This window comes from Syngnathus leptorhynchus, chromosome 18, assembly GCF_054491065.1.
Source record: "Syngnathus leptorhynchus isolate UIUO chromosome 18, UIUO_Slep, whole genome shotgun sequence".
In the NCBI taxonomy this organism is placed as follows: Eukaryota; Metazoa; Chordata; class Actinopteri; order Syngnathiformes; family Syngnathidae; genus Syngnathus; species Syngnathus leptorhynchus.
Window position 1 is genome coordinate 5474873 of NC_141212.1, and position 12579 is coordinate 5487451.

At 42.8% G+C, this 12579-nt stretch overlaps 1 protein-coding gene and 1 long non-coding RNA gene across 5 annotated transcripts in view; one reads left to right on the forward strand and one right to left on the reverse strand.

Moving 5' to 3' along the window:
• The window catches only part of cdc42bpab (CDC42 binding protein kinase alpha (DMPK-like) b), a 42267-nt gene that overhangs the window by 26888 nt on the left and 2800 nt on the right, over positions 1-12579 (forward strand). Inside the window, exons 15-42 of one of the 3 annotated variants that reach the window (XM_085936894.1) lie at positions 27-147; positions 235-345; positions 566-813; positions 2633-2738; positions 3613-3737; positions 5074-5179; positions 5263-5411; positions 5491-5582; positions 5939-6015; positions 6656-6694; positions 7131-7250; positions 7448-7531; positions 7612-7717; positions 7830-7966; positions 8042-8181; positions 8438-8519; positions 8721-8940; positions 9068-9130; positions 9216-9469; positions 9553-9677; positions 9756-9970; positions 10054-10151; positions 10481-10565; positions 10767-10890; positions 10998-11115; positions 11307-11424; positions 11504-11661; positions 12219-12293. In XM_085936894.1, coding sequence (XP_085793020.1) covers positions 27-147; positions 235-345; positions 566-813; positions 2633-2738; positions 3613-3737; positions 5074-5179; positions 5263-5411; positions 5491-5582; positions 5939-6015; positions 6656-6694; positions 7131-7250; positions 7448-7531; positions 7612-7717; positions 7830-7966; positions 8042-8181; positions 8438-8519; positions 8721-8940; positions 9068-9130; positions 9216-9469; positions 9553-9677; positions 9756-9970; positions 10054-10151; positions 10481-10565; positions 10767-10890; positions 10998-11115; positions 11307-11424; positions 11504-11661; positions 12219-12293 — 3496 coding nt within the window. The remainder of the gene's footprint in view (positions 1-26; positions 148-234; positions 346-565; positions 814-2632; positions 2739-3612; positions 3738-5073; positions 5180-5262; positions 5412-5490; positions 5583-5938; positions 6016-6655; positions 6695-7130; positions 7251-7447; positions 7532-7611; positions 7718-7829; positions 7967-8041; positions 8182-8437; positions 8520-8720; positions 8941-9067; positions 9131-9215; positions 9470-9552; positions 9678-9755; positions 9971-10053; positions 10152-10480; positions 10566-10766; positions 10891-10997; positions 11116-11306; positions 11425-11503; positions 11662-12218; positions 12294-12579) is intronic. The other 2 variants (XM_085936895.1, XM_085936896.1) reach the window with 2 other exon arrangements.
• LOC147042596 (uncharacterized) lies at positions 980-5626 on the reverse strand. Of its 2 annotated transcripts, XR_015068817.1 has the most exons (4): positions 5242-5626; positions 5105-5174; positions 4188-4279; positions 984-3210 (listed from the first exon to the last, which is right to left on the reverse strand). It is a non-coding gene; the product is annotated as an uncharacterized LOC147042596 (long non-coding RNA). The 2 variants fall into 2 exon arrangements; XR_015068816.1 differs by having other exon boundaries at positions 980-4279.

Genomic DNA, 12579 nt, shown 5'->3' on the forward strand with positions numbered 1-12579 from the left:
ACTGAATATTGTGACCAAATCCACAGATCGGAAAAGCAGCAACTGTCTCGCCAGTTGCGTGACAAAGTAGAGGTAATGGAGAGCCAAAATCAGAAAATCGAGGCTTTACGCCTTGAGGTGCGCAAGGCTGAGAAGGCCATGAAAGAGGTAGACTCTTCCATCATAATTCACTTGAGTAAATCTTTGTAAATCCTTTTCAAAGTCACACAAATGAATGTTCAACCATTTAATCAGATGGAAACTAAAATGGAGGAGCGCACGGCAGAGACACTTAAGGAGAGGAAGGTGAAAGAACGTAATGAGCAGTACACCCGGCAGCTGGAGGGGGAGCTCGAAAGGCTGAAGGTAATGGAGCGAAACATCACCTATCACCCATCTTCACATCCTTGAAATGCCATCATCTGACATTTTATATTGCGTAATCCAAATGGTAAGCAGTCTGTCAGGGAGGGAGGGGGTTGAGATGTGATGCTCACTTGTAAATAGTCCACTGGGACTTTAAGAATTTCTACTTGTGTCTTTTTTTGAAGGGAGCATTATTATAACGCCATCTTTTTTTTTTCAGGGAAAACAAGTTGGCTCTTTGGCTGTCTCAACTCCATCCAACCAATTCCAGGCGATGGGCCGTTTGCGGGGTGACCTGGAGAAGCAGACCCACATACACGAGGAAGAACTGGCACGTCAAGAGGCCCAACACAACACTGAGTTGAACGATTTGCGCCAGGAACTACGTGACGCCGAAAGCCAACATCTCAGCATGCAGAAAGAAATGCTGATGCTCAAAGAGAAGCTAGAGAAGACTCGAAGAGAGAGGTCTTTCATCTTTTTCTTATTTTTCGTATATTCTATGTGTACTGTCGTAGGATTATTTACCCCTCTATTTAAGTGACAATATTGTAACATGTCATGTCCCCATTTACATTGCTGTGAAGGTTTTGCAAAGTTCTTTATGTTGTGTTTCAGTGATAAAATACAAGTGATCTTTACATATACTTTATACTTCAAACCTGTATTTGGTAAATGCATTGATTTAATTTCAATGTATTGGATGGATACTTTTCAAATCAGAGTGAACGCTGCAAAGTATATGCTTAGTGCGGAAATTACAACCAAGTTACACCGAGTAAAATATGAAAAGATTTATTTTGAAATAGCCAGCTATTACACAAGATCACTCATAATAGATGTTTTCATTTTGGTTTCTAATGAGTCATTCATCAGGATTAGTATTAGGAGTCATTCACTCCCATTTAAAACACTTAATGGAGCTGCTAATCTCAAATTTGGTTTTAAAACAACACTGTAATCTAGCGAGTGAGCTCACTGGTACAAGTGACTCTTGAGGTCTCAGCGTTCAAAGTCTGCATGACTTCAGCTAGCAGCAACTCATTTTGATCTGTTTTACACATCTTGTTTTTGGGAGAGATTTTTTTTTGGGACCCACATGTTCAGTTTTTTTTTTTTTTTTTGTATTTGCGTCCCCATGTGCCAATATTGATCATCAAGCAGGAACAACAGGGGATCATTGATTCCTGTTGTAATAAATCCTGTTTACTGTGTATAATTAATGTTTGGGTCCCAGGGAATAACCAAATTGTTAATTTGGGTTGAAAGGGGAATACTATGAAGCCTTACTAAAATCTTTTGTCATTTGTTAAACTTAAAATACAGCTCTATCAGATTCTGAATCTCTAAATGGGATTGAGTGAGCCCTTGTTTTTTTGTCAACTAAAATACTGAAAAATTCAGACCTAAATTTTCTTAACTTGGCACTGGTACAAACCAACATCTCATATTGCATACATTTAGTGCCAGTCATATACAACCCCGAATTCCAATGAAGTTGGGATGTTGTGTAAAATAAGTAAAAAGCAATGATTTGCAAGTTCTTTACAACTCTTCATTTGGATGTTTAAACAGAATTTTTTTCATGTGTAAAATTTTCATTTACATCGTCCTGTAACATGTTGATATCCGTTTGATCAGTTTCTTGATATGGCAGCTTCTGGGCCAATGAATCCCTTACCTTATTATGTCGCAGTTTTCTTCGACAGGATGATAATACAGGCGGCTTTTCTCACTTTGCAGACATTTTTCGTGTTCATAGATTTGTTCTTAATATTGCGTAAAAATAACAAGTGAGGATAGTGTACTACTAAAGGGAATTGCAATAGTCTTCTGCCTCTGATATCAGCAGATTCACATAGATATTGACCTAAATATTGACGTGCCAAGATTTGCCAAAAGCGTTCAGAAAACAAGCCGAAATTTACAAGACTGTTTGGGAGTATTTTTTTCTTCAGACATATTTTTAAGTCCATAACTATAAATCAAGTACAAATGTTTGAGAGGACCAACGGCAGAGCTTTTCATGCCGCAACAAGGCGCAAGCCACCAGCTAGTTCACAGGGTTGCATACTGGAAGCAGCCTCGCCCAGTACTTCAGTCTTGCTTGGTGTTGTCAGGTTCTCCTAGAGATACTTTAGGCAAAGTTGACGGTTAATTAAACACAGCACATGTTTAGGCACAGTTTTAGCCAGAAACTAATTTCTAAATTCACTTTCCAGTGTCAGAATATTCCAAGGTTTTTACAGTGTCACGACTTTAACAATCTGTTTCTTCTCCTCCACAGTCAATGTGAGCGGGAAGAGTTTGAGACGGATTACAAGCAAAAGTATGAAAGGGAAAAAGCTCTGCTGACTGAAGAAAATAAAAAGCTATCCAGTGAATTGGATAAGGTAAGATATATTTCAGAAATAATCAAAATACTAAAAAGGATTCAAGTTTATCTTACACTTAAGCCATTTCCTCAACCTGTCTCACACAAATAAATCAAGTCCCTGACCTCAGGTTACCTTTCTGGATCAGCCCAAATGTTTTCATCACATTCTTCCACCCCCACCCCATCGCTCCTGATGCCAAAGAAATCACTAGTCAATAGCCCGCTGTGCAGTGGAATGACAATCTGGATTCTGTTGATTTAGGAAAAGATTCTTGAAAGTTGAAAAAGGCTCCCTACTTTCAATGCCTTATGTGTGTAAGGCATTTTGACACCTGGAAGAAAAGCATCTGAAATTTTCAAATCCCTTTCCGAACCTTAAAATGACCGTAAAAAAAACAAAACTTAAAATATTACCTTAACTGTCCTCAGATGCTGCCTCACCCGAGCTTGGAAAAGCCTGTCGAACTTATTACGTTATACTCACAGACCTGACAGAAATAAAACGTGCTTAGTAATCAAGGCATTTGATCAAACAATAGAACAGTTTGCTATTTGTTATGTCTCTATGGTTACATCCTCTTGCACAACAGACATGAAAGAATTCAGGATACGTCTTAAACAATGTAATGGTGTTGAGTGCTTGTGTGTCATTGGGAATGCAGTCAGAAATGTTTTCAATACTTGGACTTAAATGTCCAATTGAAGTCATTTCAAGGCCAAGCTTCTATTCGTCAGATCCGACTAGCAGATGTTCATTATTTGAAGTTTGATTTATACATATGACCTTTGTTATTCTATGTGTCAGTTGTGTTTCCCTAGCTTTTAAACAAATGTGATGTTTCAAAAGAATCTGCTGTACTGCATTTGACATCACATGTTCATTTCCTCAGATAACAAGCATGTTTGAGAAGTTGAACGTCTCCAACCGGCAACTTGAGGAAGAGATGAGAGAGTTGGCTGACAAAAAGGAGAGTGTTGCTCACTGGGAAGCCCAGATCACAGAAATCATCCAGTGGTGAGCAACACACATTGTTGTACTCAGGAAATGATTCTTTTACTCACCTAACAGGTTAACCAGACTAAAAAAAATGTCCTACATCTTTAAAGCGTAAACACGCATTGTCATTCTAATTAGCTCCACTGAATAGTTCTCAAATGTGTTATACAATCACCGTGACATCAATTTAAATCAGTTTAAAATAACCCTGGTCATTTAAATAGGAACCTAATTTTAATTGAGGTGGTTCATGTTGAAAAGCAAAAGACAATTTGCGAAGTGATCATTTAAACTGCTGTCTTCAACCCCCGCACAAAGCCGAGCGGGAATTCACTTTTCCAATTGCTCAACAACTGGCAATGGATATGTGGTTCCCTCCAGGCAGCCAAACAAAAGAGAGCGGTCAGCTACAGTATAGCAACGATGGCAGGGTCTGTCCGTCATTTATGGGAAAATGAATTCACCTACCTATTCTGTGCTCCGTGTGAACTCCTGTTTCTCAACATTCGCTTGTGACGAAGGCAGCGATGACATTCCTCTCCTTAATCACACTTGTCTTTCTGATTGAACATAAAGGACAATTCAAATTAAATAATTTCTCATCATGGGCCGATATTAGATTCTGATGATCTGAGCAAATCGTTCAAAAATATTGCTCGTATCACCACGACCACCACACGAATTATTGACAAGTAAACAATCCCTGTTGACACCTGTGTTTATAAAATTCCTTAAAAGACTTAAGTGGGACCACCCTAAGAGTGTCTTAGGACACCTGTTGGACCCCTTACTGTTCTATTACAGGGCAAATAGTGCTGCACAAATGTCTATTTTCGCAGAAATCCTTCTATAAATTTCCCCCTGCCATGTTGGTAGCTAACAAGCTGGGACCTCACGTCCCGTATTACCATAAAGACTCCAGCTCAAATTTGTATCTGGTTCACTTTGATCTCCTTCATCTAACTTGAAATGGGTACTTGTATAGGCTTCACATAGAAAAGTGCGCTGGGTGTATTGGGTTCCACCTCACCGTGTTAATGCTACATTTTTTGCATACCTCTGAGGATCATGAGCTGTTTGACCCTCCCTCTTGCTCAGATCACTTCCCTTTGCAGCTGACACCTTGCCAGCTGCTTGGCCTCTCTCTGTTGGACAAGCCTAAAGTCTTAGCATTCTCACATATTTAAAGGGCAAGTTTGGAATTTTCATTGTGAATCATCTTGTTTTTGGTCGCCCCCTAGTGGAATGTCTCGGTATAGCATCGTTTTCTTTGCGTTCATAGTGAGCTTCATTCTGCCTGTGCAGTCTTTTAATTGTCACTTCAGTAATGAAATATGTTTTTTTTGTTTTCCAGGGTGAGTGATGAGAAAGATGCTCGAGGTTACCTGCAGGCTTTGGCAACAAAGATGACAGAAGAGTTGGAGGGCTTGAGAAATACCAGTCTGGGAGCGAGAGCTACGGTAAAACATGTACTTACTTGACATGTTAGAAACATGTCCAATGATTTTTTTTTTTTTTTTACCTTCTCTCTCTTGTGCTGCAGGACATGCCTTGGAAGATGCGTCGCTTTGCCAAGTTGGATATGTCTGCTCGTCTGGAGTTGCAGTCTGCCTTAGATGCCGAGATCAGGGCCAAACAGGGCATTCAGGATGAGCTGAATAAGGTCAAGGCTAACAACATCTCCACGGAATGGTAAATTAAAAAAAAAAAAATCTCTCCAAGTTATTGTCATTTCGCAACTTGTGAAATTGTCTCTCCACGCTCCCACCAGTAAACTGCAAGACATAGAGAGTAGAAATCAGGACCTCGTGGCTGAAATCGACAGGCTGAAGAAAGAAAACGAGGAGCTACGGTTACGCAGAGGTGCCGCTATACTTTGTCAACATAACTGCTTGGATACGATTGTTAAATCTCTCACCAGGGCTAACATAAATGAGCAACGTTTGTTTGATGTCATGATGACAAAGACATTGATCAATATGATGCGGATGATGTCATATTCAGTTAAAACAAAAAATGTTTCAAAGTGCAGTTAAAGCATTCAAACAAAAACATTTAAGAAATGCAGTATTTTGAATCTATTTGTTTTCTATGCTAGAAATAAGAAAATATGGCATAGAAATTTGATTGTGAGAAGCTAACAACAGAACTCATTTTGTTTAAGTCCCCCTCTGATCCTTTCATAACCAACATTGTATTATTTTCTCTGTGTCCCTTAGGTGTCAAGCATCAGGATTCCCAGAATTCTTTCTTAGCTTTTCTCAATGCCCCCACCTCAACACTTGACCAGTTCGATGTGAGTGTTTGTGAGCTCACGTGTTTAAAATACATTGACAGTTACTTAGAATTCATTTTGATATTACTCAAATCATCAATAATGTTGATGATTTTGTTCTCAACGCTAATTGGCCTAATTGAACGTTTTTTTTTTTTAATCTTTCCATATTTGTATCGTTACATCATTTGTCCTTTGTTTTTATACATCAGGACTCTTATTCTTCCTCTTCATCTTCTTTAATTGAGTTTTGGGAAGACGTAAGTTTCTTTGGTTAGATGGAAGTTTTTGTTTGTGTTGAGTGGAAATGCAACTCCCAAGTAGAAATCCTTGTAGTGATTGACGTGTTGCCGTCCCGGTTTCTAGTTAGTCAGTGTATGTTAGTGAAACCTGTCCACAATGGCCTTCCCGTTGTGGGGATTGGTTTGAACTTTACCACTAAAGAGTTGATACAAACACCCCATTTTCCAGTCATTTATATTTTTAGCTAAAAGCAGACCTTGATTAGTCGCCGTGCCGCATACTGACTTTCCCTGCTTTTCCTTTATTGTCTTTCCAACTGTTCCTCAGTCCAACCCCCATTGCACATAATCGAAAATGTTTAGATGTGTTTTTGATAGTCACTCATTTCTGTCTCTGCCACCTCTTTTGCCGCCCCAAGCGCTCGCCATCCGTTGGCCCGGCTAGCAAAGGCAGACGCGTAAGCCACCACCAACCACTCTCGTTTAGCCGCTTTCATTTATGTGGTGTCCTGTGGATGTTGACTATTATGGTTGCATGGCAAGGGTGGGATATGAGGCTTCTTTCTTCTTTTTTTTTTTGTAGCTGGTGTGGTGTTAAAAGGCATGTTAGACTCGTCCTATGTTCTTATATGGGGTCTTTGTTTGCTTTGGGAATTGCCATGCAGGTAGCAGGTGTATGGTGCCAATCAGCATGGGCTTTCAATTTTTCTTTTGTTTATAATCAGAAGGTAGACAATATAAGTGTGTATCATAATGGAATCTTATCAATGACAGGAGTCATTTTTTTTTTCTTTCTCCTTTGCCTAAAAATGATAGAGGGCACATTTCAGTGAACTTCCAGTCTTGTATTTCTGTAATTCTGCTTCATCATTTTTTTTTCATCTTTCTCATCAGGTGGACTCAATGGATAATTTTACAAGCTCCAACACTCCATCCCGGGAAGATGACCAGAAGTCTCACCGCAAGTCCCGCTCACGTTCACCCTCAATGGCCAGCGATATGGATCCCATAGAGGTGAGATAGATTCATATTCACCCAGTGTGACCATATGTGTGAAAGCGTTCAATTCACATTGTGTCGTAATTGAAGAAAACAAGAATTTTACTGTTCCCCTTGTATGAAAAAGAAATCTGCTAGATGTCACACACGGGTAAACAAAATCAGAATTCACTTTTCTCATTGCTCTCGCTTCTTTGTCCTTCATCCTGCAGTTGATAGATCATTCTCCTCGTGCAGTCCAGAACCCCAGTTTGCGCTCAGGAGGATATGGCAGTATCGGTCGCTCTTCCCCTAAGGTTAGCCATTTTTTTTTTTCTACTTACGCTCAACTTGAAACCTGCATTGCATCTTAACTTCCTTTACATTTTCATTATAGCCAAAAGCACATCAGTTTGTGGTGAAATCATTCAGCACGCCCACTAAATGCAACCAGTGCACTTCTCTCATGGTGGGACTCATACGCCAAGGTTGCACCTGTGAAGGTAAGAGCTTTGCAAATTGCAGGATATTTCATGAGATGAATAGAAATGTCAGTATGAAGGTGAAATTACTTCCACAAACATCTAACTTGTTTACTGCTCTCTCCTCATCCAGTGTGCAACTTCTCCTGCCATGTAACATGTGCAGACAAGGCTCCAGCAGTATGTCCCGTTCCACAGGATCAGACCAAAGGACCGCTCGGGATCGACCCTCAAAGGGGCATTGGGACTGCATACGAAGGGCATGTCAGGGTAAGTGAGCTTGTAAATGATTATTGATAGTAAAAGTTAGTTTATGTCCACCTTATAATAACGTTTGGGTTGTAGGTGCCCAAACCAACCGGAGTGAAGAAGGGCTGGCAGAGGGCCATGGCTGTGGTGTGCGACTTCAAACTTTTTCTCTATGAGATTGGAGAAGGAAAGACAACACAGCCGAGTGTAGTTGTGAGCCAGGTCATAGATATGAGGTAAGAAAATATACGGCTGGCCATGTCTTGCAAGCTGACATAATACTGTTGAATGTTAAAACCCTGAGTGTCTCCTATAATGCGCAAATAATTTGGTCTCTAAAATGTCTTGTTTGAAACCTCAGGTTTTAAAAATAAAAAAAAATAAAAGCTTGAAAGGTGAATCAGAACTTCCCAAAATAGTTGTAATTGATATTATAGATATGATTTAAATGTTTGTACGTGTTTGACCTCGTCTTTCTTTTGTTTCATTCAGGGACGAGGAGTTTTCCGTCAGTTCTGTTTTGGCCTCCGATGTTATTCACGCTAGCCGCAAAGACATCCCCTGCATATTCAGAGTGGGTTCCTCTCATCTGTAAATAGCATCCGTGTTAAATTTAATGATCATTTCATAGTTGAATGGCAATGAAGACATTTTCTTCCTAATACATCCCATCAGGATTATGAAATGAATTTCTCTCTTCACTGTTTGGATTTTTAGCATCAACTACCAAAACAAAAGAATAGAAACTTTATACATTTTTCGATATGTTCCACAGGTAACGGCGTCTCAGCTCTCCCCCTCCAGCAGCCACAAGCCATCCATCTTGATTCTAGCCGACAGTGACCAGGAGAGAAACAAATGGGTGGGCCTTCTCAATGAGCTCCACCGCATCCTCAAGAAGAACAAACTCAAGGAGCGCTTCGTCTACGTCCCCAAGGAGGCTTACGACAGCACGCTGCCGCTCATCAAGACGACACAGTCGGCTGCTATCATAGGTGAGAATTCAATGTGTAAAATATAGTCATGTCATTAAATATGGGATTTATTTTAGTGGTGGAAGATTCATGGCAAACCAACGAGATTAGCGATAGCGTTCACAACAATATGCCATTTTGCTTTCAGATCATGAGCGCGTCGCCCTCGGCAACGAAGAAGGCCTCTTTGTCATCCACGTCACCAAAGATGGTAAGACCTGTCAATTTACTTGACAAAACCGACTGTTGGTTAATGTCATTTTCTATAATTCTTCCAACTCCCCATCCCTCCACAGAAATCATTCGAGTGGGCGACAACAAGAAGGTGCACCACATTGACCTGATCCCCCAGGAGCAGCTGCTGGCCGTCATCTCCGGACGGAACCGCCACGTCCGACTATTCCCCACGCAAGCCCTGGATGGCCGCGAGATTGACTCCTTCAAGCTCGGCGAGACTAAAGGCTGTCAAACTATCGTCTCCGGGCCCGTCCGTAACGGCTCGCTCACGTGTCTCTGTGTGGCCATGAAGAGGCAAATCATGTGCTACGAGGTTTGTACAAACCTCACACTACATTTGCTGTTCCATTTTTTATTATTTTTTTAAAAATCCAACATACGCTCCTTGCACTTTAGGTGAACAAGAGCAAAGTCCGCCACCGTCGGCTGCGGGAACTGCAGGCTCCAGGGATCGTCCAATGGATGGGTTTGCTTAATGAGCGGCTGTATGTGGGCTACCAGTCCGGCTTCACCCGCTACAGGTACTTGATCGGCTGACCCCGTGAGAATTTGACATTCTCATTTCTGTTGATGGTTGACTCAAAACCCTCCTCCCATAGCGTCCACGGCGACGTGTCACCAGTTAGCCTGCTCCATCCCGAGGACCACACCCTGGCTTTTATCCCTCAGCAGAACCTGGATGCCCTTTGTGCCGTGGAGATCTCTAGCAAGGAGTTGCTCCTCTGCTTCAGTGCCATCGGCGTGTACGTGGACTCTCAAGGTCGCAGGTCACGCCAGCAGGAGCTCATGTGGCCTGCTGTGCCAAACGGCGCCTGTAAGCATTCTTCAAGTTGAACTGGATGTTGATTTGACCTTGACAGAAATGTGTAACCAATAACAACCCCCCTCCCCCTTCAGGCTACAATGCCCCTTATCTGTCAGTGTACAGTGAGAATGCAGTTGATGTGTTTGATGTCAACACCATGGAGTGGATTCAGACCATCCCGCTAAAGAAGGTCCGTGTTATGATCTGAAACTACTTGTGCTGAATTTATGCCACTTGGGTTCAAGTGACACAGATTTTTCTGCATCTGTAACACATTTGATACATATCTCATAATTGCATGAAAGCTAATCAGACTTTTTGTAATGTTTATCAGATATCTGACAATGCATTTGCAGTATAAATGGTTAGATTGGTTGCTACTTGTCATAAACAAATTGTAGGCAGGCACTTGGACCTGCAGTAAAAGTATGTCCTTTGTCTCCCTCTTGTGGAGACAATGAGAATATGCTTGCACTTGATCGAATGAAAAAAATTATGACGATCTGTGTATGACTACAGGTGCGACCTTTGAATGTCGATGGCTCCCTAAACCTGTTGGGGCTGGAAACAGTGCGGCTCATCTACTTTAGAAACAAAACAGCAGGTGAGTAGTCCAATTCCAAAGTCCGTGTCGGGTTCATCTTGCATTTTAGATACTAACTGTTGATTGAGTGTTGTAACAGAGTTCAAAAGCAAGCAGATGTGTCTTTGGCAACAATGATCATGTTGTTAGCAACCTTGTTTATGTTATGTGCTTTGTAGTCACCGATCTAAACACAGCCGGGACGATGTTGTGATTTTTCAGAGGGCGACGAGCTGGTCGTCCCGGAGACGTCAGACAACAGCAGGAAGCAGATGGTACGCAGCATGACCAATAAGAGACGCTTTTCCTTCAGGGTGCCAGAGGAAGAACGACTTCAACAGAGAAGGTACTTAACTTCACCGGGCAGAAATCCAACCTTCTGTTTCACACTCACTTTTAATTTAGTTGAGTTGATTTTATTTAGTCTGGAAAAAAATTGTTTTGTGACTTCAGAGAGATGTTGCGGGATCCAGAAATGAGGAACAAGCTGATCTCCAACCCTACAAACTTTAACCATGTTGCCCACATGGGACCTGGGGATGGAATCCAAATTCTCAAAGACTTGCCAATGGTATTTCAACTCACGCAGAACATAACACGTAATTAACATGCACACACACCGTCACAGTGGAAGCTTAGTATGACTTCCTCATTGAATGTTTGACGTCAAGTACATGATGTTCCAACAGGCTACTTGTCTGATACCATCTTTATTTTTTTTAAACCGTACCGACAAATGATTAAATAACGTGCTTAAAATAGAACGTCCGCATCCAAGAAAGCCGTGCAGGCTTCAGCGGTTCGGTCAGCATCCCTTCCATCACCAAGAACAGGGCCGAGCCGGGCCGCTCCATGAGCGCCAGCAGTGGACTTGGCATACGTGAGTGACGAGTCCTCCCCGCCTCAAAGCGGTCCCGGGATCTCCCTTTTGAATTCTTTCTCACTTGACTTGCCCGCAGGCTCGGCCTCCCAGAATGGCAGCGCCCTGCGTCGGGAGCTATCGGGCGGAAGCTACAGCTCCAAACGCCAAGCCATGACGTCTCCCTCAGAGAGCTCCCTGTCCTCAGGTGGCGGCATTGACTGTGGGGAAGCTCCGCTCTCCCAATTTGACAGAGAGGTCAGTGCATACCGCGGTCATGTGACCAAACTCAAGGGAGAACTCGTCATACAGTAGCTAGTCGACCCAACGACTAGATTGTGTCTTTGCATGCAATCATAGTTCTTGCGCATCCCCCCCACAAACATCCCGGCCAGGCGCTTTACCTCATCCTCCTGTTCCAACCAGCTGATTGGTCAGCACCCTGTGATGTCATAGTTCTGCACCCACTTTGGCGGAGCTTTCTGATCCCCGTGGTGTTCCATTGACAGGGTTGTCACTTCCTGTTCTGTGAAAGGAAAGTCTGTCATGTCACGCCTCATTAGCGCTGGAGTTGTTTGGTTATGGGTAACTAGCCCATCTAAACAAGCCCCACCCCATTCCTCCACACCCCCTCCCCTGCCCTTCTCCAACTCCATCGCCACCCTCATGGCCGCCAAACGGCGAAAGCCGCCCCGCTCCCATACTGCCCCCATTTCTCGCCTCTCTCACACCTTCACCCCTCCCGCTAGCCGGCCCTCTCCCACCCCAGCATGTCGTCTGTGGGTGCGGCGCTGAGTTTGAACTCTCCTCTGCAGTGGCAGGCAGTTTCGCCGTCGGAGAAGACCCCCGATCTGAAAAGAGCTTTAAGGACCTTGCTTAGTAAGATGAAGGTAATGTCAACAACTACGACGACCTGCACCCCGACACTCAAGCCAGAGCACCCAACAAGACGTGTGTGTGCGTGTGTGTGTGTGCGCGTGTGTGTTATTGTACATGCATCCTCACAGTGATTGGATGTGTGTCAAATCCACAAATGGTCCCCCCCCCCCACACGCCACATTTGGACATTCCGAGGGAATGATGCCTCGTCACATCGTTCACCAGAGCATTTCAGCTTGACCTTTCACCTCCCCTTTTGATCACTATCGCTGCCCACTCAGCCAATCACGCGGCATG